The 27604-nt window shown below is 33.5% G+C and overlaps 1 protein-coding gene across 32 annotated transcripts in view; it reads right to left on the minus strand.

Annotated features, from left to right (window-relative positions):
• The window catches only part of trol (terribly reduced optic lobes), a 1501851-nt gene that overhangs the window by 187760 nt on the left and 1286487 nt on the right, over positions 1-27604 (minus strand). For 26 of the 32 annotated variants that reach the window (XM_069835989.1, XM_069835996.1, XM_069835998.1 and 23 more), the window contains 6 exons: positions 25332-25439; positions 22469-22591; positions 19716-19832; positions 6821-6928; positions 5171-5326; positions 1219-1341 (listed from right to left, as the gene is read on the minus strand). In XM_069835989.1, coding sequence (XP_069692090.1) covers positions 1219-1341; positions 5171-5326; positions 6821-6928; positions 19716-19832; positions 22469-22591; positions 25332-25439 — 735 coding nt within the window. The remainder of the gene's footprint in view (positions 1-1218; positions 1342-5170; positions 5327-6820; positions 6929-19715; positions 19833-22468; positions 22592-25331; positions 25440-27604) is intronic. The other 6 variants (XM_069836009.1, XM_069836001.1, XM_069835993.1 and 3 more) reach the window with 2 other exon arrangements.

Below are 27604 nucleotides of genomic sequence, written 5' to 3' on the forward strand. Positions count from 1 at the left end.
TAATCTCCTGAAATTAATATTACTTACAGTACACTCTGTATAATAAAGTTTGCTGGGATGAATAACAGAGCTCAATAAAGCTGATAGGCTGGTGTAGACTGGTAAAAATTACGGCAAATGAACAAATCAAACACTTCTCACATTCAGGACGGAGCATGTGGGTGAGAAAGGTGCTTCGCACCAAAAGAGTCAAGTTGAACAGGCATGTATTATAGTTTTCTTGCTTCTCTTTCTCTCTTATTTTTAATTTAAAGGCCTCAGAACAGACAGCCAGAGATTAACGTATCTTCAGCTTCACAAAAATTGAATATTAGTATCATATCATCACTGTTGTTACAATCTATACATCCTTTGTTCATTATAATTTAGAAAATAATTACAATAACGGGTATTTAACAAATGAATTAGACATTTTGAATCTTGCGTACACTACTTTTAACACTTGAATATAAGTAATTGATTAACTAGCGGACTTACTCGTGTTAATTATGTAAGTCTGTGCAGCTTACAGCTGTTTCGGTGCTTCATCACACCATCCTCAGGGCCTAATAAAAGTGGAGTCAAATAGTGTGTGTGTGTGTGTGCTGAAATTGATCTGTGTGTTGAGACACTCCACTTTTCAACACTTTTCAACAATCAAACGCACCCACACAACAGGCAGAGAAGTTCGAGATGACGCCGAGATCTAGTAGGCTCTGAGGTTGGTGTGATGAAGCACCGAAACAGCTGTAAGCTGCACAGACTTACATAATTAACACGAGCAAGTCCGCTAGTTAATCAATTACTTAACTGAATTAGATGTGCAAAGTTTGTCCAAAGTATACCAGCCACCACTATTACAAAAGCGGGTTCATTTCTCGCTGTGGACTGATACATTTTAAAGAGTTGGGGTGTGACATAATGATCCACTCGCCCAGCCTACCTTAAATCTACAATGAATCGATGCAAGGGACATGAAGTACAGGAAGCAAGCACACTCTACTCTATTATGTTTTACTTGTTCCCCACTCTTACTACAGTGCCACAAAATCGCAATGTGATATGTTTATTTTCTCAATTACATAATTTCGGGATGTTGTCATTTCGCTACACTTTCTTTCATTAAAAAAACAGGGTGTGCATAACCTTCAGAGTCCTTACTGAGAGAGTTGATCCAGTACTTGTTAAAACGTGTTGTGATGTTATGTTTGTTTCCTCTCTCACTTCTCAGTAACTTACAACAATCTAATTCATCGCTGGGGTCAAGAGGGCAATCAATCTTGCCATCACAACGTTTCCTACGGGGAATACAGGGTCCGTTCTCACATCGGAAATCTCCATTTGTGCAAGCCTTCGAATCCTCTTCAGTAACAACCAATCACAACATTGAAAAATATACACACATATTTATATAACAGAGAATGGTACCAGTAATACAGAGTGCAATATTAAGTAAAACGTAATGATACAGTTTCACGAACCATACAAACTTCTCTTTAATTAATGGATGTAGGAATTATAATGGCAGAGCATATAGTACGTATGGGCGAATGCAGAAATGCACATACAGTGTTAGTTGGGAGAGACCAGAGGGAAAAAGACCTTTGGGGAGGCCGAGACATAGATGGGAGGATAATATTAAAATGGATTCGAGGGAGGTGGGATATGATAATAGAGACTGGAATAATCTTGCACAGGATAGAGACCGATGGCGGGCTTATGTGAGGGCGGCAATGAACCTGTGGGTTCCTTAAAAGCCATTTTTAAGTAAGTAAGGAATTATAACTTGCTCAATTTCCCCTCTGATTTCCAAGAATCATTATATTATGTTGTCAGGAAATAATTAATCTTTCTTACTTCTAAAAAAAGCTTTTTTATTAATTTCTTAATACCTAAAATATAAATTTTAATAAAAGTGTATGACTAGCAAACTATCTAATTCTGAATAAAGACAACTGCTCATTTTTTTTTATTAACTGTAATCTTATTCCCACATATCTTATTACATTACAAACGTAAGACATTTATCAAGTGTCCCTTCAGAAGATCTGAATGAAATGCTCAAGTAATGCATTTTCAATATTCTTGAAAACAATATAAACTTTCTTTAAATATGTATAATGTAATGCTAAACGGACAGTGATGAAGAATTATGCAGGGAAAGAAAATATGAGTATGATTATCGCTTGGTTTCTAATGCTTCCAGTTACGATCAATGAAGATTTTTCTGAATGCTGCTGGTATAAGAATGTGAATAACTCCATTTCTCTTATGTGGAAACACTTCCCAGCAGAATTCATTACCCCCACACACAGGATAATGAAAACAGATGATGATGTAGGCGAGATATGGACATTGAAATTTATCTGAAGCTGTCTCGTTCAGAGATCAGATTTTCCAAATGCTATGTATAACAGGGTACACCTTGCATTACTTTTCTTAAAAAAAAAAAAACATGCTACAATCATTGTAGATCTTCAAATTAATGGTGTTCAGTTGGGTTTCAAAGCATGAACATGGACTTTCTAAGAATGGTAATGACTCTACTACAGAGGACGAAGACAAAGAAAATATACAATATAACGTCCAATAAATAAAATCCCTCAAGGTTGGAAATTCATTGGGAAATAACATTTTTCCGTACTGGTATAATAAATAGGTACTGGTAATGAAAGAGTTAAAAATGAACTCCAAAACACTGTAAATAGATATTTATTCACGGTACAATTTTAAGAAACAAAACTAACTCTCAATTTCTCCACTATGTCAGCGTTTTATCAAATATAATGAGATACTGAGACAGAGGTACACTTGCACAGCGCAAACACTACTGGTACTCCTAAGTCAAAAGAGTACAATCGGTGCTGGATATTACACAGGAGAAAAGTTAGGTTAATCTCTACCTAGTAATGGAAACGAGTAGAGAAAAATGCAAGTTCTCATGGAAGTTAGAGGATACAAAGAATATTTTGTTGAAGAGAGAAGTTCTGGTGAAATCCTTCCTTTGAGAAAACTTGTGTGGCGAAAAGACAAGGTTCGGTATAGTTGAAATAATGTGGTTTTACACCAGGACAAAGACTTTTCACGGTGTTTTCAAAGCAGGGTAACAGGCAAAATATAACCTTTAGGTTTACCAAATGTGTTCATTAAAAGGTACCTAGTTACTCAAGGGAAACGAAACCCACTGTTCTCTCCGTATAGAGATTTTTCTTTAAGGAAGATAGTATTTTGGGGAGAGCAATTTTTCAAGAAGTGTCCCTCTTACAAATGCGCGACTATCAGCTTTCAATCACTTCACACTACCTAAAATGTGTGAAAACGATAATGAGCTAAATACAATTTTTCTACAAAAAAAAAATATAAAGAAATAAAGCACGAAAACAATTATGTAAATTGGATCACGTTAAACAAAACTGATTTTATATATGTAAATAAAATTTAAAGCCACATTTAAGTTATGTAAAGTACCTAATGCCTCAATAAATTCTGTCAGGTCATCCTGTCATGTTAAATAGATCTTTGAATTCATATTCATTTACAAAATATTGTCAATTGTATTACTGGTCCATAATCTTCCACATAAATAATCATGACGTAAAAACAGACGTACACAGAATAGAGAAAACAAATTAGCAATATTGTAGAACTGTACAAAATACTAGTTTATAGCACAATGGGACAAACGTTTAAACCATTTCTATTAATTTTATGATCGCTGATGATATTTTTAAGTAATTACTGAATTTATTTCAGAAAAGAGTGAGATATGAAGACACAAATTTCATATTAAAAACTAGACCACATTTTTATTTTTACAGTAAAAATCAAATGTGCACATGGTATTATGATGACGGTATAAAATTATATGGCATATAAGTTTATGAATAACATCAGCAAACATATTATATTCTGAATGAGTTATATGTATATTATGTTCTAAATGACAACTTTCTTAAAGTTACTAGCGAAGTTCCTGCAGAATGAAGCTCTAATGAATCTGATACCAGTATAAGACAATACTGAGATCGAAAATGATTTCTCTTGCCATATTTGGCAATATTTAAAAATTTACACGAGATATTAATAAAATATAACTGTAGGCAATAAATCTGTCTCTAGACAGATTTTACAAACTGTGTGATTCATTAAGAAACTAATCGAATTCCTAGAACTAGAAAACAAACACAGATAAAATATTATAATTATTCTGAAACACTATTTTATGGAAGTGAATTCTTTACAATTGAAATGAATTATAAAAGTATAATACAGATATTAAAAATCAGATAAACCTGTTTATAATTATTGGTGAAAGAATGTAAATTAGTGGATAACAACAGAAGGACACTGTGTAAGCTAGAATAGACTCAATTCAACATAAAACAGAGGACAATAAAAACAATGAATAGAACATAAAAAGACCTCTGAAGCAAAACCTATCAAGTCCACTTCCAGCCATATCTGAAAAAGTGATTCATATTCTTGGAAAAAGACTACATCGTGCTGTAATTATTTCCTTTCAAATGGAATATGCAGCCCAATACAGGGTTTTCCCAGAATATGAATGTGTTTCAAACCCAGTTATAACTGGAGATGGACTTATCAGGTTTTGTTTCAGAGTTCCTCATAAATAAATAAGAGAAAATAAAATCACATTATTTAATAAAAATCCTTGGGACACACAAACTAATGATCTTGGAAAAAAAATATAAAATAAAATGACTGATGTTGGAACAAGTTACAGCCTAAACTGTGAAATGAGAAACAAGAAGAAAGAAGAAACTGTAGACAGAAGTATATTTTTCAAACACTACATTTAATAACGCAGAAATAATTTTCAAAATGTGGCCACATTCTATAAGAAACCACAACTTCACCTTTTATTGTCACACACTATGATAAAACCATCTCTGTCTGCAGTACTAATAGTTAGTTCTATTTAACCGTAGCAAATAATACCTGCACATGTACTAAATTGTGACTATCACTAATATTTGTATTTATTTAATATTCTAGAAGAGTGAGATAATAAATATTCTTTAAATGAAGATAGTTACTAACTACCTAACATTATGAAAGGCAATAGAAAGTGAGTTTATGCTGGAGAGACTTCAAATATGAAACAAAGCAAAATAAAGTTGTAATACTAAATAAGCCCCAGAGACACTGTTAAAACAGACTTTCAACTCACCACAATTGGATTCGTCTGAGAAATCCTGACAGTCAACTCTTCCATCACAGATGGCCGAAGATGGCACACACTGACCTCCAGTTCGACATGGTGACTGACCTGGTGGACAACTCGCAGGAGGTCGTGGAGTAGGAGGAAGAGGTGGTCGTGGCGTTTCTGTGAACACATTCCAAATATAACCTTCATTTCCTTTCTCGCCAAATTTAAATTCTATGGCTTATTGCCCGAAAGATATGAAAATATCAGTGCTAGCGTTCGCTGTAACTCTTCAGTTATAAAAATTAATTTAGGAGATTTAAATTTTAATAGCAAGTTGAAATATTGTATATTGTGGCGCCATGTTGGAAGACCTGATCGCGTCACGGAAGTTGCGCATGCATCTAGTGTGGGGGAAGATGCGGCGTGACGCGGGCAGAGAGGGGGAAGGAAACCGACTGCGACGGACGTAAGGAAAAACGTCCATAAACAGATTGTTCTGGAAGTTTTTGCAAAGCCACGCAAGCCGATTGTTGTAGAAGCTGCTCGATGCAATACATTCGAGAATGTGCGATCTAAGAAATAAAAGGGGCAAGTGTGCCACACAGGAGCCAGTTCAGTTTGTGAATCAGCAGCGTCCAGGCAGAAGCAACGCGTCCGGGAGTCTTGGGTTCGACGTGCAGTGAACTTGAGTAACTGTGACAGCGCCCAGGGGGAAGCAACCCGTCCGAGAGTCTTGGGTTCGACGTACAGTGAACTTTATCTGAACGTCTTGGGTTCGAAGTGCACCATGAACTTGAGTGAGTGAGCTAGAAGAACTAGCCAAGGCGAATGAACTGTGAACTGAGTTTGTTGTACATAGTGCTTTGTGAACATTAGTTGAGATTAGGAGTACATTGTTGTTCTTCTCAATAATCCACGTGAATTGCCATTGTCGTCTGTGGAGTGCAACAACGAATACTGTGTTGAGTGGAATACCCATTGTTGACGGGTGTGTGATTAAATTTGGAAATAAAAACCACATTATTGTTGAAATATAAAAGTTATAATATATTTCACTTTCACAGATTCGTGATAGAATGCTTGGAATTAAGACTTCATCCATTACTGCTCGAAAAAGCTCCAACTTCAGATAATCAGAAAATGAATTAAAATTGATTTATGAAAATTTGTGACTTGATCGACTTTAGCTCTGAACACCTCAGATGTGATAGCCTACACAATTTTAAAGAGGAAAAACCAAATAAGAAATTGGAAAAATGAGAGTTATATGAAAATTTTCCCTCAAAATCCAATTCCATTCTCCTACAATCATGAACCCTCCAGTATCCTAGATTTCGTTCGGTGAAGTTAGGTTCTTTAAGTTCAAATATAATACATTTCACTATCGGAAGTTAATTATTACATGCTGGAATGTGTTGTAGTATCTTATGTTTGATCAGGTTTTATTACGTTCATATACCTACATAATACACCTACATATTATTGCATGTCGATATGAAACAGTAAAAACTCTAGGTCAGGTTTCCAGGTTAGATGGCTTGTGGCAGGCAGATGATAGACAGGTTAATGCTTGGCAACTTACGTTTACTAATGGTGTTCCTAAATTAATTAGTTAGGCCTACTACCAAACAGCACAATGGAGTAGACACAGATAATGGAGATATGACTTACGGCAATTGTGTTCATCACTGCCATCACGGCATTCAATTCGTCGGTTGCAACGGCTAGAGAGGCTGAGGCATTCCCCAGATCCACACCGGAATTCATCGGATGTACAACCTATCACAAACAGAACAAGTTGTCATAATTCAAGTTCTGTCCAACACTTCAACTGACAATGGTCAACTATAGGATGGATAGAGATGCTCTTCTACTGAGAACTCCCATGCTTCCATGCCAGAAGAAACATTCCATCAGGAGGGACGTTCTTAACTACACTATCACCATCTTACAAGACAAACAGGAAAAGTGCAAAACAAACTGACATGACAGGGTACAGTACACAATTACCTTGGTTTCCTCATGCACTCATGACCCATAATACTTTGAAACACCTATCAAGACATCTGAAGAATAGAAATAGAAAGGAATTATATGAAAGATGCATTACCAGATATTCAATGTCATTTTCAGAAACTAAGAATAACAACAAATTCTTGTACAGTTTGCTTACAAAATATGTACAGCCATTATAGTCGAAGTCTCATCTTTCAAAACTTTCTGAACCTCAATGTAATTTTAACCTTTAATCAGTGGATTATATGTTGTAACAGAAGCTCGAAAATTACAAAATTATGACTGTGAAGATAAACTTAGATTACCTTTATTGCAGATGTATTCTTTGTTGAAGTTATTAAAATTTCACATAGAACGTGATGCAAGATAAATTACTATTTAATTTCAAAGCTACAGTCGCGATACTGTTATTTCCGGCGTGACTCCTCCTCTTTGCTTACGTCTTAGGAAGTGAAGGCTCTATAAAGTCTAGGTAGGTAGTATCGTTCGCCATTTTTGTTCTTTCGTTGCCGAGTTACCATACGAGGAATCTATTTGCCACACTGTTAAACATTATCATGTCGTAGCTCCTATGATAATAAATCAAAGGCACTGTAATTCAGCAAATAATTGAGAGGCAAATAACGTCTTCGTGTGCTTTCTGCGAACATCAACGAAAAGAGCCAAAGTGGCGGGCGATTATATTAAGTATTTATCGAGCCTTAAGAAATGAATAACGTCTTCATCAGCGAATCACAAGACGCACATGTTTAAATGTAGCCGACCTGCAACGCGATTGGCTGCCGGAAATTAGAGCGACAGGACTATAATTACCAAGTAACAGACAAAATAATTTCTAAATACACTATTTTAAAACATTTACAGTATTCATTGTGTCCATTGCTTCCACACAATGACGTAAGTAGAATTTTGGCAAGGGTTGGGGGATTATTAAAATTGTTTACACCGACGTGGCTCAGTCGGTTAAGGCTCTTGCCTGCCGGTCTGAAGTTGCGCTCGGGCGTGGGTTCGAGCCCTGCTTGAGCTGATTACCTGGTTGGGTTTTTTCCGAGACTTTTCCCAACCGTAAGGTGAATGCCAGGTAATCTATGGCGAATCCTTGGCCTCATCTCGCCAAATACCATCTCGTTATCACCAATCTCATCAACGCTAAATAACCTAGTAGTTGATACAGAGTTGTTAAATAACCAACTAAAATAATAATGATAATAAAAAAACCAGTGGCGCAACAGCCCATGAAGGGCTAAGGTTAACCAGCCAGTTGGTGGTCTCACGTCCACATGCCTCAACAGAGGTGAAAGACAATATAAATATAATATAAAAGGTGTTATTTTCGAACTATTTAGATTTTCAAATTTCGTTCATTTAAAATGCTAGACTTCAACTGATGACTAAATGAGTGTACAAAACTGATAAAAGTTAAAATACCTTAAGATAACAGAGGAGAGGTAATACATTCACTTATCCATTCAATATGCTGCAACACCATAACTTTATGTGCATAAAAGGATGTACCATAACAACTAGAACACATTCATATACACTGAAAGAAAACAATGAATCATACATGTCACCTGGAAGGAGTATCGCAAGATCAACCTTCTTGAGGGTCACAAAACAATACCTTTATGTCCTTCAACAATATTAGAACCGAGCAATTATTCAAAATCTCCACAAGAGATCAAAAATAAAATACTTTCAATCTACGAAATGGCTGCATTATGAAATTTCACATTTTATAGCCACTTCCTATAAATCTTTGGCAAAAAGTAAAAGGAAAACAAAGTTGCACTTCACCCTGCCTGGGAATTACTTTGAAAGAGCTGTACTAAAATTCTGTTTCAATTACATTTTCCAAATATATGTCTTTTCTAGCTGCTGCTTCCGTACCTAATTCAAGTACTTTATTAGCATAGTAATTTCAATTTAATTGTAAATAATTTTCTCAGGGATGAATTTGACTACTGTATTACGGTATTATTTCTTCTATGTTTGCTATTTTTATTTGTTTGATATTACTATTACGACGAATAATTTTATTATTATTAGATTATTATTATTATTATTATTATTATTATTATTATTATTATTATTATTATTATTATTATTATTATTATTACTTTATAATAATTCATTTAATCATAATTATTTTTTAAATGTATTGAAATTCTTATCTAGTTATGATGGGATTAGAACATAATTCGTCACGTCTTTAGTGAGTAATATGGATTTCAAAATTAATACATTGATTTATCTCCGTACATTCACAAGGAATTATTCTCTTCTTTTTCAATTTAATGTCAGTCATTTATTACTGATACATTAGTCCATCATGCATAATTTCATTCAACATTATTTTGGGTATATATACATGTAACAGAGACTCAAGAGTCAGTTGAAGAGCTGAAAAATTCTTCCACTCACATGTGAATACATACTGCCATTAATGAAATTCCTTTCAACATGAATTCCATTTACACAAATTTCTCAATTCATAATCTTAATACTCAACAGAAATAACATTTTTATTTGTCAAATGCTAATTGTTATGCATGCACTATACTGGAATAAGCGTAATTTAACAATCTACAAAAGACATAAAAATGATATAAATAATTGATTAAATGGCGATCTTACTCGTGTTAATTGTGTAAGCATGTGCGGCTTACAGCTGTTTCGGTGCTCCTTCACACCATCCTCAGAGTCTACTAGATCTCGGCGTCATCTCGAACTTCACTGCCTGTTGTGTGGGTGCGTTCGATTGTTGAAAAGTGTTGAAATGTGATATCAAATAGTGTGTATGTTCTGAAATTGATCTGTGTGTTGAGAGTTTGATCAGGGTGTGTTTTAGTGTGTCTGTATATTTCATATTGTTCTAGTGTGTTGAGTTTTTGGTTTTTGGGTTGTATATGTAGGATTTTCATGTCTGTATTTATGTTATTGTATGTGTGGTTAGATTGGTTATGTGTTCGGCATATGTAGATGTATTGTGTCCTCTGGTTATTGCTTTAATGTGTTCTTTGTATCTAACACTTGTATCTAACAGGCAGCGAAGTTCGAGATGACACCAAGATCTAGTAGGCTCTGAGGATGGTGTGAAGAAGCACCGAAACAGCTGTAAGCCGCACATGCTTACACAATTAACACGAGTAAGATAGCCATTTAATCAATTATTTTTATTCAAGTCTTAAAAGTAGTGTACGAAAGATTCAACATGGATAAAAATGATAGTTAAGAAAAAAAGAGAGAGATTTGGAAATATAATGAAATTATATTATATTATACACGTATATGTACACAATTTGTACTCTCTTGAGGAACTGTTTCAGACAGAATAACTTCACATATCAAATATTTGCTTTCTACCAAAGTACACTGTCTTAACTATGTACGTATATACTGGTACCTACTATTGCACTTGTGTAAAAAAGTTTGAATTTTATATGTGACTTTTTTCACATCCTTACTCTGTACGACTAATTTGAATGTATGGAACCTACAACAGAACACTATTCCCAAACAACGTAAAAATTCGGATGACTATCAATAAGGAATTTTTATTCTATGATATCAAGTGAAACAGGGCCTTCACAATCATTAGAATAAACTTTAAATAAATTATTTACTTTAACTTATTTAATATTCGTTATACCTTCAAAATGACATAAATTTTAAATTACAATTACATATTAACTATAAAATTACTTTTTACAATAAAAGTGTTTTAAATTTATATTTAAAATTTTATTTTCAAATAGTTTCAAAATTAATTTATTCTAGCATTTCTTTTAAGCTAAACGTGTCTATTACATAGTTTTAATAGCTGTATAAATGAAATAATTGATGAAGCTGAGTAAGATCAATATTGTTGGGAAGAAGACAAACAGTATTAACCCTTTCAATTAATGATGCCCAGAAAGAAGAAGTTCTCTTAAACAATTTCTCAATATAAAGTTTTCTTCAATACTGTACATTATATCTGATATGGATAGGCCAAAGAAAGGTTGATCCTACAAAATTCCTTACCAGCAGAGAGAGAATACTGAGGGTTGTATGATACACGACTGAGGGGAAAGGTGTAAACGGTTATAACCTAACCGAAACAATTCTGCTCGTCGGAAAAGTCACGACAGTCGTAGAAGTTGTCACATCTCTGGTCACCGGCGATACACAGCCCATCGCTCAGGCACTCGAATTGTTCGGGCAGACACTTGCCACCACTAGGTGGCTCACCTATACCCAAACAGCATTGTGCAACACTACATGAAAACACAGTGCTCACCTAACAACCAGCATGGAGATGCCCAGAATACAGCGCCACACATTATCTCCCCGTAATATTACAAACTATGTAGGTACTTTAATCACAGTCTATAATATGCGAGTTGCAGTTGATGGAGGAGCATGAAACTGGGGAATTATTTGCAAACGAGTTGTCTAGATACAGAATAAAACATTTTCTTTACTCATACAGTATACAATGTGTTCCAATTAGACTAGGATGCTCATATGTGTCACTTTGAATGTGTTAGTACCGTACTGATATTTTTCTATGTCGTGGCCGTCCCATCATTTTAGTAAAAACATCACATTTGTCCCGCTTTTTATAATAGTACATTATGCAACGAGCCTATAATGGTAGTAATTACGACGCAAGTATGTTTGTTTATGAAACGAGCGCAAGCGAGTTTCATAATTTTTATACGAGCGTCTTAATTACCATTATAGGCAAGTTTCATACGACTTTTTATGCTCGACCATATTTCTAACTTGCAATTATTCAAAATTAGGTCATGTTATGGTTATGTGCGAACTGACCTGAATTGCGAGATGTGCGCAGACGCGAAAGTATTGATTTTTTCCGAGGCCGAATGTCATTGACCTTGATAGAGAATAAGATGAACATTAGTCTGATATAACCTGGAAATTGATTTAGAATTGAAAAACGAGATGACAATTGAATTTATTTGAATATTATTTACAATTAACATTAATTATTATAGTAACAGAACATAACCTTCTGCAACAGTATTGGATTTCCAGCCTCCGTGACTTTTCGCTAATTGTCTTTCGATTGCATATCCGAGAATAATAGATACTTGCGGTTTTATAACGGTACAAAGGTGACTTGTCATTGGCTGAACACCTGAACTTTAATGAATAGGTGTACTTTAATGAGGTGCATTAAAGGGCTACTACCAGGTGTATAATTACTACATTTCGGCATGGTCGAGCATAAAAACTTTAATAACTGAATATTGGTGAATCATAACCTAAAATCAATACTGCTTTATCTGACGGATTAGTACATATTTTTTTAATGAACGAAATATGCTTCAATTTTTGTAAAGTAGTATAGTTTATTCTCTCTCTGCCAGGAAATATAGCAACCGTAGGATGAAGATTTTATATTAAGAATATTATATGGTCGAAGGAGAAAATTCAATAAGTGTTGAAGTAAAATGAGAGCTATGCTAACTGCTAAGACAAAATAGTAACATGGAGTGTGATTGGTTTCATGGTAAGGTACTGAAAGATCAAAATTTTATTACGTAAAGTAAGATCATCTGAAAAATACTCATGGTATGAGTATGATCGTGGTGAAATACAGCCTCCCTCTCTACATCAACCTGAAGTTTTTGTGTGTTCTATCAAAATTAAATATTGTAAATTCAAGATTTTTACCACACAAAACATTTTAATGCCAGTTTTATATATATATATAACTCGTCCCTTTCCCATCTCATTTTTGTTTCAAGGAATTTTGATCAGCCTACATCAGACAAATTTCTCAGAACAAAGCATGGCAAAATATGATGGTAATTTGTGTTTATTTTATTATATTTTTTGTATCATACATTAGCCACGACAAACAAAGAGGTACCAGTAAAATAAATAAAAGACGACCTTTGAAAAGATTCTTGACAATTTTAGTCAAGGCCATAACAAGTCAATAGGTCTGAATGATGAATGCTTAATATGATTATGATGAGGACGACGATGATGCCGATAACAGGAAAATGATCATAATCATCATCATCATCTTTGTCTCAATCATTGCAGTTATCACTTATCATCCTTATATTCACCATAATCAATATTAGTTGTAACTATCATTGTAATAAATAGTAATAATAATAATAATAATAATAATAATAATAATAATTTGCCGTAATTATCACTTTCCTTCCAGTCTTCTTTACAGTCACCATCATTATTATCGAGTCTATTATCATAATCACCATTTAAGAGATTATTGCCATTAAAATATTGGTAGTTTCCTAGTACCCTGTAGGTACTCGTTACATAAGCTGTTAATGTTGCGCTATAAACCAATTTTCGTCAGTACTCGCTGAAATGGGTAATAATATAATATAATTATGTTGTACGTAGCAAGATCGATTATTCAATTGATAGGATATTTTATGAGGTTGTCACGACTGAGATATCTATTGTCAAATGCTTTTATTTGTCAGAAGGCCTTGACTGACGGGTATATAAGGACTGGCGCTCTTACGGGTGGAGGTCGGGGTTTGGGATGGCCCACAAGCAACAAGTTATACTAAATATGTTTAGAATTGGTGTAAAACTGGCCTATGTCTCTCACCCGAAATGGCGTGCCTGTGTTTCACAAACACTGACAAACTGACTAGAATCATATCTAGTAACAAACTATTAAAATTCTTTTCAGAAAGGAGCCTCTGTGTAAACATAAAAATGACCTATGTAACGGGTACTAGGAAATTACCGAAATATTTTACGGATCTAATAAACAACGGCAACTGTAAAGACCGTCTCTTATCATTAGAAGAATCTCTTCGTCAAATCGGAACATGGAAGAGAGATGGTAAACGATCTAGACAACCCATTTATAATAAAGAAAAAGAACTGCAATTTTAAAAAACTGACATTCAATGGTTAATAACAGAAAATAAAAAATGTGAAGTCTTTCCTCATTATAAATGTCACCATAGCAACTGTATGTATCTGGCATCTCCAAAACGTTTCAGTATCTATAGTTTGAGAATCCTAAATGTGAGGAATCAGCAGCCCATGCATCACTACAGAACACAACTCCACTATAACAGTCATCAGAGACTGCTAGAAAAATGCAATATTTACGTTTTATACATTGTCTCATTGATTCTTTAGCCCTCAAGGTGTGATTTTTAAAAGGACTTGTACGTGAACACATGGAAAAAATTATTATACATTTTTCAATACTTATACAACAGATGCAAAGTTAACAGTCATAATTTGAGATCATTTTTACAAGGTAAAATGGATTAACCAGAATTGATAAAGTGACCATTCTTCTGGAATTCCTCTTAGGGGCGGCTATAATGTATGTATAGTATACTTACTTACTTATGGCTTTTAAGGAACCCGCTGGTTCATTGCCACCCTCACATAAGCCCTCCATCGGTCCCTATCCTGAGCAAGATTAATCCAGTCTCTACAAACATATCCCACCTCCCTCAAATCCATTTTAATATTATCCTCCCATATACATCTCGGCCTCCCCAAAAGTCTTTTTCCCTCCAGTCTCCCAACTAATACTCTATATGCATTTCTGGATACACCCATATGTGCTACATGTCCTGCCCATCTCAAATGCCTGGATTTAATCTTCCTAATTAGTCGGTGAAGAATGCAATGCGTGCAGTTCTGCATTGTGTAACTTTCTCCATTCTTCTGTAACTTCATCCCTCTTAGCCCCAAATATTTTCCTAAGCACCTTATTCTCAAACACCCTTAACCTCTGTTCCTCTCTCAAAGTGAGAGTTCAAGTTTCACAACCATACAGAACAACCGGTAATATAACTGTTTTATAAATTCTAACTTTCAGATTTTTTTGAGAGCAGACTGGATGACAAAAGCTTCTCAACCGAATAATAGCAGGCATTTCCCATATTTATTCTACATTTAATTTCCTCCCGAGTGTCATTTATATTTGTTATTGTTGCTCCAAAATAATTTAATTTTTCCACCTCTTTAAAGGATAAATTTCCAATTTGTACATTTTCATTTCGTACAATATTCTGGTCACGAGACATAATCATATAGTTTGTTGTGTGTATAGTATATAATAATAAATTCGTTCTTCAAGTGTGAGACACAACTTTTAGATGCAAAGTTTTTTTCTTTACTATTAAATATTATGTGACAAAATATTTTTAATTTGCATACAGTGCACAAATATCAAAAGCAAATTATTTTATAAAGCTGAAATTTTGTATAGACATTCAAAGCTTAAATACGTTGAAAGTGTTGTTGTTGTTGTTGATTTCTAATGCCAGGCATTTGACAATAAAGTCATTTGACCTCTTGCACTCCAATATTTTTCAAAGATATTATCATGGTTAGCCACTGACGCACAGATTTTGAGATGTTGTGAATCCATTTCTTGATTTGAGTTGCACAATGGACAGTTAGGAGACTGATATATTCCAATTCTATGCAGATGCTTGGCCAAACAGTCATGGCCTAGTACGTTGAAAGTAGACTATCTTTATGATACTGATGTAAGAACTGTAAATATTCTTATAAAAATTATGAATTTAAATTAGAGGATTTTTTTATAATCACAGGAGCAATATTATAAAAGTCTAATTTAAGGATTAGCTTATTAAGAACTGCAAGTAAAAAAAATTAATCTCCTTACATAATTTGTTTTTGTGATGTGTGCACACATACTCATATATGAAGACTTTTAAATACCGTATTTTTTATATTGTTCGTAATAGTGAGTAAAAAAAACCATGCACCTAGAAGTTATGTATCACACGTTTAAAATATTGCTAAATAATCAATGATAACGATGTAAAAATTCCATATAATTATGCCTGCAGCTTTTTTATCTCTCTGCAGTTTAAAACATTATTAAATTTATAATAATCTTTTCATGCATTCACGTTCAAGTCCCCTTCACTAGAGAGGATTTAGTTCTGTATGTACAAAGTGTTAAATAATAAAGGAAACTTATTACTATCCAAGAGACCAAACACTTCTTCACAACGATCGATTTCGTTACCCAGAGTTGTTTAGGTTATACATAACTTACATGAAAAGAGAAATTGTTGCAATGAATATGGTCCCTGACACATTTGTATAATCTTTAAGGAGTCTTCTATCAGATGTGTTATGTTGTTAAAAGCTGAGATAGAACAATATCTCTTGACAGGAAAGGAGAAGAAGATGCAAATTCTGAATTTATTCAGCAAATCTACTTACATTCTGCTTAAAATTATTATGTAATCGCACATGTAAGTACCCGAGATATTATTATTAGTACAGGTATTCTTTCGTAACAAATATGAATTAATAACTTGGGTGGGGTCAATGGCTCCCATGGTCCCTCATATCTTAGTCCATATTGTGCTGTGTTACATGATGTTCTACTCATTCTTCACCATATGGTAATGCAGAATTCCTCCATGGAAATATCATATGTACTTCAGTACAACATAGTAATTCTTAGTAGTGGTTTGTTTCTTTTCTTTAACATCGTGTATTATACTACTATTCCTTTTATCCACAATTTTTCTTTTCAGAGACTGAAATAAATGGATCATCAGCAAAGAGGCTAATGCAATTACTTTCCATGCCAAAATTTAGTACAAAACCCATCTATGTCAAAGCGGCATTTTTGTGACATACCGGTACAATGAGAATATTATGCCAAATTTCCTTGATGTACACCCAGTTATAAAATCATTTTTCTATTAAAAAAAATCTCCATTAATATAATTATCAGCATTTTACAAAAAAAAAAAATCCAATCTTAACAGTCAACCCACATAATCTAGCACAAAAAGAATATCAATCCGATCAGCTACCCAAACTGGTCATGGGAAGTCATAATGTGATTACCAAACACTGATGATCCTTACAGGCAACCTTCCTTTCACCCAAGTGTACTGTATTATTAAGTGTTCCAATAGAATCTTTGAAAATAGTGCTGTACTAACAATTTTTTTCTGATTTCTTATGATATAAATAGTTACCATTTCAGACGACAGTAGATCTGCATGATTAGGCTAAATGCAACAATATCTAGAAATAAGGACTTCATAATGTAACAAAATCTCCATTCATAAAAACAACTACCGGTACTGAACTAACACCTGAGTTACATATTTACAGATTAACAAGTTTTATATATGTACATTAGATTTAATGTTTGTGATGACCACTTCTTAGAAATTGCATCATGTTGTAAAGTATTACTCATTATATATATATATATACCGGTATATAAAAAAAAAACACTCGTGAGAGACTGACTAAGTTCAACACAAGAAAAATAAACAGAGTCAGTCATCCACACAGAGGAGTTTTACAATATAGTCTATTAGTACAGCACAAAGGTTTCGTATCAATACTTAATACGAGATAGAAATATTCATGAAGCCTTGTTGAATGTCATAAATTCATCTACAGAATAGAAGACGTGAAAAATTTGGCATTTCATTAATTTGGCCCAAAATAATCTTATGTTTTGAGTTTGATTTTTTATATCCATAAGGATGCTATTAAAAATGTTTACTGCCATATAACGCACTCCTTTTTGATAGCACGATAGACTTGCTGATAGAATATGGAAGTCATTTTCATTTTTTGACGTGTATTTATGCTATGAACTGTTGAATTACTATAGTCCCAACACTGTTATTTCCTGCGTGACTCCGCCTCTTTGCTTACGTTTTAGAAAGTGAAGGCTCTATAAAGTCTAGGTAGGTAGTATCATTCGCCATTTTTGTTCTTACGCTGCCGAGCTACCATACAAGGAATCTATTTGCCACACCGTTAAACATTATCATGTCGTAGCTCCTATGATAATAAATCAAACGCAATGTAATTCAGCAAATAATTGAGCGGCAAATAACGTCTTCTTGTGCTTTCTGCGAACGCCAACGGAAGAGCTAAAATGGCGGGCGATTATATGAAGTATTTATCGAGCCTTAAGAAATGAATCAGCGAATCACAAGACGCACACGTTTAAATGTAGCCGACCTGCAACGCGATTGGCTGCCGGAAATTAGAGCAATGGGACTATACATAGGCCTAGTTACAAAGTTTTCACTATTACATACGAGGAACCGAAGTTTATTAATTAAAAAAAATATACTGACAAGACGATTACATACAAGGAAGTTTATTACTATTTCTGTAGTAGGAATATACTGTTGCTATCTGTAGAATTTCCTCAGAATATTCCAGAACTCATTACCGAGTGGAAGTATAAAAAGTACTGGTATATTGTTTTCAAGGTATTGATGTTTACTATCTCTCGCGTAGATCTAATAGCAAAACATGCTGAATTTAGTTTGTGGGTAATTTCTTTAATATGACTTTTCCAATCTAACACAATATCGATTTGTAAGCGAAGAAATTTGGTTGCTGTTGTTTCTATTAGGGACCTACTCTTAATTATTGGGCTTGAAATTTGCAAAGTTGAAATTGGGCAGGATTTATATTGGATTATGTTAGTTTTGTTACAATTTAGTACTAATTTATAGGCTGAGAACCAATCACATATTTTGAGGAGAATTGCCTCTGTTGAAGATTAAAGATCAAGAGATGAAGATCTCGTTGCCTAGAAAGCATTTCTAAAGAACAAAGTGACGGATATTTCGCGATGAAAACAAGTGTTCCTTGTTAACTCAGAGAAAAATTATGCATTAGTCAATTTCTTTCTTACTTCCAAACCGCTTTTTTTATCTATGATCTTGGTTTATGAATACTCTATATTATTATTCCGTCAATATTATCAGTGATAAAATCGTAATACAAGTAGCCCTAAATTATTATTTTTCATGACATGAGTGACGACGATGATGATGATGATGATGATGATGATGATGATGATGATGATGATGGTGGTGGTGGTGGTGGTGGTGGTGGTGGTGGTGGTGGTGGTGGTGGTGGTGATGATGATGATGATGATGATGATGATATCGTGTTCTGACGGCTTATATCTTTTCACATATTTCAGATATGCGTATCTGCAAATTTGCAGGTGAATAAAAAAAAATGTTAAGAAAATTCATTGTTCTCAAAATAGACAGATTTTTATATGACGTTCCTGCTTTGCAAGATTTACTCGAGGACAAAATATTAGTTAACTGTCCAATTTTGTGAACATAATAATAATGTAGTTATTCTAAATGATAGTGTAGATAAAATAAATTACTATTTTTGTGGATATTATATTCTTACAACAGACTTGTAAAGTCACTTTCAAAATGTTAAATCATTATTCAAAACAATGTTAGAGAACTGGAGTGAGATTATTAATCTGTGATGCGCACTTCACAACATATTATATTCAGCGCTTTTTGTATCAAGTAGTTCAAAATTTTAGCCTTTACTTCTCTTTCTCTGTCCTGTCAGATAGATGCCTCAAATCAGGCAGAATTAAGACAAATTTTTCTCTACATCATGATGCAATTTGCTGTTAATATTTAGTACAGTTCACGCTTTCAAAACACGTAGTAGCTCCACAGCTTTCTCTGCTAATCAAATAGATATCAAATATAATTCTTACCGCAGTCTAATTCATCTGATCCATCCCTGCAGTCAGCTCGGCGATCACAAACTCTGCGTGAGTCTATGCAGTCTCCATCACGACACGTGAACTCGTGTGATGCGCAGGTTTTAGGAGCTGAAAACAAAATGATTAACATTTTCACAAATGGAGACTGGTAACTTGGGAATTAAACAAACTACGGTAGTATTTTAGACACGCATATTTGACTAATAAAAATTATGAGTTGATTCCAAAATAAGGATTAACAGAATATATTAGGAGGAGAAATATACAATACCGGAACTTCATTAAACTATTTTGTTGAGTTAAACTATATTGATGTAATCCAAGTAGAATGGTTGTAGAGATACTGAAGGAAAAAATTTTACTGGACAAAATCTGTATAAATGTAATTCTACATTTATAGACCTCTTTAACATGATTGAAGAGGATATATTTGGTGCTATTTTAACAAATTAACTGAAACTAAACTCCATGGCGTTGCAGCTACATGAGGAAGTAACACTGAGCTGAAGTGAGTACCAGTACCTGGCATCTAGTACCAGTAGTCGACAGCATAGCTGTTAGACCAGGAATGAGGAAGTCGTATTGTAAACAGAGTAGTAACCATGAGTACCTATACACAACAGCAACTAAAGTAGCGGGAAAAGCTAAGCTCTCTGAGAGAGGCTGATCCCCATCCCGTGTTAGATGCTGCATGCTTCAGATATAAACATATATGTTAACATCCCTTCCTAACTATTGAGGCAATTCTGACATAATGAAATGATGATCCATTAACAACGGAATAACGGAGTAATGTTGAAATAAAACTGGCAGAGAAAACTGTAGTATTAGAAGAAAAGCTCGCTGCCAGTCACTATATCTACCACAATTCTTACAGAATGTTCTCACCTATATGAGAAGCCATTGGCTGTCTGAGTGACTGACCAATTGAATGAGTGAGAGCGAGTGAAGGATTAAAAATGAGTGAAGTAGTGGACGAATGAATCAGTAGATGAGTGAATGAGTGAGTGAGTGTGAACGAATAAATGAATGAATGAATGAATGAATGAATGAATGAATGAATGAATGAATAGTACATTAACAAGCCAATGAGTGAGTAAATGACTCAAGGAATTACTGAATGAATAGATCCAAGTCCGGAAGTTGGCTATGCCAAGTGTGAAGACTGAAGCATTTCAAGGCAAGCAATACAGGTGTAACAGATTTATTTATCGTTGCAATTTCATGTTTCCGTAGTACTAATACATTTTCTTGTAGACAATTGCTTGTAAACTTCCAAGCTACACACCATGAATTTTTTATAACTATTGACGAGAAAAAATAAATCAACTTCTAATCCTAACACACTATAATTATTACTTTCCGAAAACTTTTAACAGTTATATCAACATCAATATTTCAGACGACCATATTTCGACATACTGACCTGAACTAACTAAGATATACACAAACCATCACCAGTTTATGTGAGAAGATAATGATATGAGAAGATATACAACAAATGTAAACCTACATGCATTATAAGTATTAATAAACTCCAGAAATTGTACGGGTATATAGGGCTACAAAGCAATTTTTGCTTGGAGACCGCATTATGGTCACCAGGACCAAATAGGCTAAATCTTGATTAGATAACAATGCCTTTTCTGGCGTCCATGCAGTTAAGATTTATTAATATTATTTTTTATTCAAGTATGTGGCATTAATTAAATGCAGGAAGTTAGTTAGCAAAGATTAGTTGACAGTCACTCTGTTGCACAAAATAATATCCAAAGAATTTGAGCTCAGATAGACGCTCGCATTTAGAGACAAAGCAAACTGCAAAAGTCACAAAGAATGCATAAGCTTCCATGTACTTAATAGCACAGACAAAAAAATTTTTTTTTATTTTACTTGGTTATTTAACGATGCTGTATCAACTACGAGGTTATTTAGAGTCGATGGATTTGGTGATGGTGAGATGAGGCCGAGGATTCACCATAGATTACCTGACATTTGCCTTAGGGTTGGTGAAAACCTCGGGAAAAAAACCCAGCCAGGTAATCAGCTCAAGTGGGAATCGAACCCGCACCCGAGAGCAACTCCGGATCGGCAGGCAAGTGCCTCAACCAACCGAGCTATACCGGTGGCTACAAAAAGATAAATAATATCAGATGTATTGTGTATTAGTCACATTATAACATCTTCAGGTAAAGGAACCAAAGAAACTTAATTGTAAATATGTCATCAAATTTATTTTCTCCACGGATTTTAGGCAGAAATATTTCTCCAGGAAGCCAAGTAAGCAATCTTCTCAGTCACAACTGGCAAAACTGTTGCTTTCGCAAGAATTTCAGACTGGAAGTTTTTTCGTTGTGGACGATATATACAAAGCATGACGTTTAGAAGTCTGGATCAACTTTTGTCTTCAGGTGAAAAGTAGTATAAGAGCAAATCCTACTCATTGAGGAAAATTCACTTGAATGACTCACTAGTAAGTATATGAGACAAGAAAATGTAGGCAGCTGTAACAGAGATTAGCAGAGGATCTAGATAATATAGTCATGTTTTCATATATTTAGATATTAGTCCGTCTGGTGTAGTGTTTACTGTACTCTGTTTCTTCATAACTTCAGGAGAAATTACATTAGAAAATCTGCTGTGAACTAAATGCAAGCAATTTTATTCGAACAAAGAAAAGCAGGGACAAGGAATCTGATGACCATCCACGTGCACCCAACAGAGCAGACAAGAATCCTCCTTACCAGGTGATGGACAAGCAGACTCATCTGAACGATCACGACAATCAGGTATGCCATCACATTTCCTGTACAATGGGATACAGGTCCGGTCCGAACACTGAAACTCATTGCTTGAGCAAGTCGGAGCTGGCGCAAACAATTACATAATCACATAAATTGGAGACTTCATATAAAGTATATCACATGTAAACATATTTTCTAAGAGACTGGAGAAGGATTTTTAAGATGTACCTGAAATACTTATTCCACTCTATTCAGAACTTGCTCAATAATTTTTCATATACTGGTAAATAATAAATGAGAAAATATACTACAACTACAGTATAATAAAATTACATATATAATAAACTTGACATAAGAATAAAAGAAATGCCTCAATTTTATAATTTCTTAATTTTATGAAGCTCTTAAAAATATTTATTTAAAACTGTAAAATTATTTTATTTATTTCTATATTTTCCTTGTACTAAATACTGCTCCACATAGCCAAAAGACAAAATGTATTACATTCAAAAATAAAAACTATTAACGAGGATTTACTGTCACTTACGGAGCTTATTTCTGAAGACATTCTGAGCAAAAATGTCATATAGACATGTGTCCTAATCGCAATATTTTCAGAGTTACACTAATTGGAATTTGATAGTAAAATACCTTTTTCTTTTGTTTTAAGGGTAAAAAAAATATTACAAATAGAGAATGAACTATTCAGAAGTGTCAATTCTTTAATTGGCTAGTATTCTGAAGCTTAAAAATGTGTTGTTAATTGCTTCGTACAGATTTTTTTCAATTTTTAACTAAAAATGACATCAGTCTTATGCACTTATCACAAAAATTGTTACAAATCATATGACTTTAGGAACATGATTTTTTAGAGTTTAATTATACATCCTAATGTACAGTGTTAAAGAATTTACAAGAGTGAGGTGATTTGTAACAACTGTTGTGATAAATGCGCAAGAAAATGTAATGCTGTAGTTAAAAATCGGAAAAAAATTCTGTATGAAGCAACTATGGAATTCACAACAAATTTTTAGCTTCATAATACTAGCTAATTAAAGAAATTATACTCCTGAATAGTTCAATCTTTATCTGTAATATTCTTTTACCTTTAAAACTCAAGTATAATGATATTTTACAAACAGTTTCAAATTAGTGTAATTCTGAAAATATTGAGATTAGGACAAATTTTTATACGACATTTTTTGCTCAGAATGTCTTCGGAAATAAGCTCCATAAGGGACAGTAAATTCTCGAGAATTACCCTGTATATATAAAGGGTGCAAAGGATATAAACTGCACAAAAAAAAACTTGTGATGGAGCATAAATTACTGAAAAATGTCTAATAAAATTTGTCTGTAACTTTTGTGGTTTCCCTAAGAAAAAAATGTTATCTGTGAGTCTGATTTTTTTGGAAAGGATAGTAGACCATCATTATTTACTTCGGTCCGCCATGTACATTGTAACTGTGGTGATATCCTTCTTTACAAATCAGAGTACTCTGTTGTCTCTCTATTGTGGTGGTGTTAGCGTGTGTTGGAAGGTCACTGCAATGATGTTCATATTTACTCGAACAGTAAATGATAGATTATATTATTAGCGATCCTAAGAATATGATATTTTAGGAATTAAAAACAAAATTTCACTGCACTTAATGATTAGTAGATAGAGATGTAAAGTTTGTATAATTTTGGCAGTTTATATCGTTTCCAACCTGTATTATACTTCTCTTTTAAGAATGAAAATTCAATACAGAACAACTTTAAAATGTGCAATGAACCAACGTAAAAATTAAAGAAAAAATTCACTTTAGCACTGATCTTATTCCTGATAAAGTCCTATTAATTTGCAAATGTTTCCTTACATCTGTAAGTAGGCCTAATATTTAATTTATTCTAATATATCTGTAGACTCATATACAAACGACTCCTATTAAAAATAGTGGCAAATTAAAAACAAAACACGGATATGCAGGAGGTTTAAAAACAGCTATAATTTCATCAGGTAGAACATGCCCACTGTAGCACGGAAAATTACTAAACATTTAAGATATGGTTTACAATTTTGGCTAGAGCTGAAAGAACCTAAAAGAAATCAATACATTTTGGCAATAAAAAGGGGGGTGCTGTAAGCTTAGAAAGAATATACTGCACACATACTAGAACTCTCTGGTGTATTGGCAAAGCCAAACAGAAGAGACTGCTTGGCATTTATTCCACGAATGTGACTCATTAAATATCGGATAATATAAATCCGAAACAGAAAACTTCTGGAACCGAACAAAATTTGAAGACTGTTTCATTATAATTAACTCACATTTTTTTGATAATGAAGAGAACACCACTTTTTCTTGTAGGCGTTAAGATAAACCTGCATCTAATTCTACTCTATTTCTAACAGATGTCCTGAATGAGTGAAAAAGCTTTTTGTAAAAAAAATTAACCTAGGAATCTACGCATAACAATCACTTCGATAATGGGTCTAGCTCGTTAACTCTATTCAAATATTATTCCCTCACATCCCCCCCCACATATTATACACTGAACTAGTCTTTTGTTTGATTACTATTCAATTACTAGTGATACGTCAATATAAATTAGTATTTGCTCCTTTAATAAGGTACCAGTAGTACAGCGGTTCCCAACCTGTGGTCCACAGAAACAAGACACGTTATAAAATGGTACGGTATTTTAATTAAACTTAACTTCATCATGTTCTCTGATTTTTCTCAGCTAGTTGGGTCCTCCCTCCCTCTCGTTGCTTATGTCAGACTTTTCAGAGAGCCCTCTCGTTGGGAATCACTGTGGTAGTAGTATCTGTAGTGTTATTTATTATATTTAATAAAATTATAATTTAAATACTTACAACATCCAACTTCATCAGAACCATCTTGACAGTCATCATACCTATCACACCTGAAAGTTTCTGCTATGCATGACCCATCATTACATCTGAATTCGTTGGGCCGGCACTCTGTATGTAAAAAAAAAAAGATAAAACAGTAACTTAGTAATATTTCAAATATATAAAGGAATGGAATATCTAAATTTGGGTCATCACAAGAGTTTATTCGTAAGCAACAAGGACACAAATAATATTTAATTATAGAACTTTTAACTTACAATGGAACTTTATGACTATCTCATTTTGAAAAAAAGAAATAAAGAACTAAAATAAAAAGATAAAAATAATAGGCCTAGTAATACTATCACTTCTAATGAGGCTCGAAAGAACTCCTAGAAACTAAAACTTTTTCTTAATAAAATTCTTAAATAAACTTTCAGAACATAGGTACCATTGTTGTTTTTCTTGAACAAATTTTTGTATCATTAGAACATTTTGAAATAGCTGAGCATAAGAATAAAAATTGGTAAAATAATTTTTGTAAGTTAACAAAAAATGAAATTAAAATAATCCATGTTCAGAACATACAGCAATTCGTATCGATTCTTGTCTTTAGATATCATGAATTTATGCATAAAGTGTTTGCGATAATATTTTCTTAATTAATTTAATTATAAAAATCACTTTACTTAACTTCAATTTTAAATGGGACTTTCTCATAATTTTGTCAGCGCCTCTTTACATTTTGAAACAGCATAACATGTCTGAAGTTTAACAAGAAATCACATTTCCACTATAATTTTAATATGTTGCAAAAAGTTACACACTCTCAAAGAATTGATGAAGTTACGTAACTGCAATCTAGATACAGTAGCCTAAAGTAAATAAGAAATATCTTTGAGGATAATTTGTTATACGTGAAAATAGACAGAACATTCATTCTCCTATAGCCTACACCCTAAAAAGGTACTGGCAAACTTTCAAAGAACAAGTACTGGTAACAAAATTTTGCCAACTTACCTCCATCTACCATCAAGAACAGTTCTTTCCATGTCACAAAATAAAGTTATGTTGGTTGGTAATATTAATTAAATATACAAATAACGAGTTAATTACTTCATAAAAATTTACATTCTCAGAAAAATATGTCTACTTCTTAAAATTTAATAGTTTTCGGACATTAAAGCCAAATGCATCAAAATTATGTTTGCAAAAATGAATGGATACCTACAACTTTATTCATCTGACTATGTTTCCCGTTTACATGATTGCCGAAAAAGCAGTCGATATGATCAAAGAGAACTGGTCAGTGCACAAATGTTCGTAGGCATTAGTACTGAAGAATATTTACATCAGTGAGGATATATTTGTATGCCTATATAGTTTTCATCCTGAACTTTCCAACTTGGAAAGAAAAAGTACCTAATCGTTGTAGGATTGGCACTGTTGAAACCATTCATAAAAAAGAGGTCGATTACATTATTTACCAATTTCATCTCACTTCAAGACTCTAAAAACTCGACTGTATATTCTAATTTGTTTCTAGTTACGATGTACCTACCAATTATTTCTAGTAGCCTATATTATTGCATAAGTGTTGTATAAAACAATCAAGTACCAGTACAAAGTATACTGCAAGGGTAGGAATAAAACTGTTTCACAGATGTATTTTTGAATATGTGAAACTGTTCTACATTGAAGTGCGACTATGTCTGAAAATTTAATCAATTTCAGCTATTCAGCTGTTGTAAACTCTGAAATGAACAGAACAAATGAACTATCACGAAGTCACAATTATACAAGGAAGAAGACTAAACACTAGAACACAAAACACTATAACATAATCTGCTCAAAGATAGCCAGAATGACGTTATAATAAAGATATGATAACTCACTGTCATTTAATTTTAAATACTCTCGCTTTAATATAAGTACAATATCAATGATTATTTTTTTAATATTAATGTATTGTAATGATGTCGTTGCTAATTTTTATATGTAATACTCAAACAAAATAAATTTAAATAAATAAATCTGTTTTCAGCTTAAGTTACTAAATAACCCTATAGAAAATATTTTAATGCTGATAAGATCGCACACTCCACTTTTAAGGACCAGTACCTCAAATACTTAACTGAATCTATGTTGACGTAATATTAGTCCATATAAATTGGCTTCAAAACTTGGGTTTAGATCACAGACCAACTGGAATCCGCAATAGACATAAGTGACGGTGGTCGGGGAGGTTTTTTAAGAGTACCGGTACTACCATTTCTCTACCATAATTCAACAGT

Source organism: Periplaneta americana, chromosome 9 (genome assembly GCF_040183065.1).
Source record: "Periplaneta americana isolate PAMFEO1 chromosome 9, P.americana_PAMFEO1_priV1, whole genome shotgun sequence".
Taxonomy (NCBI): domain Eukaryota; kingdom Metazoa; phylum Arthropoda; class Insecta; order Blattodea; family Blattidae; genus Periplaneta; species Periplaneta americana.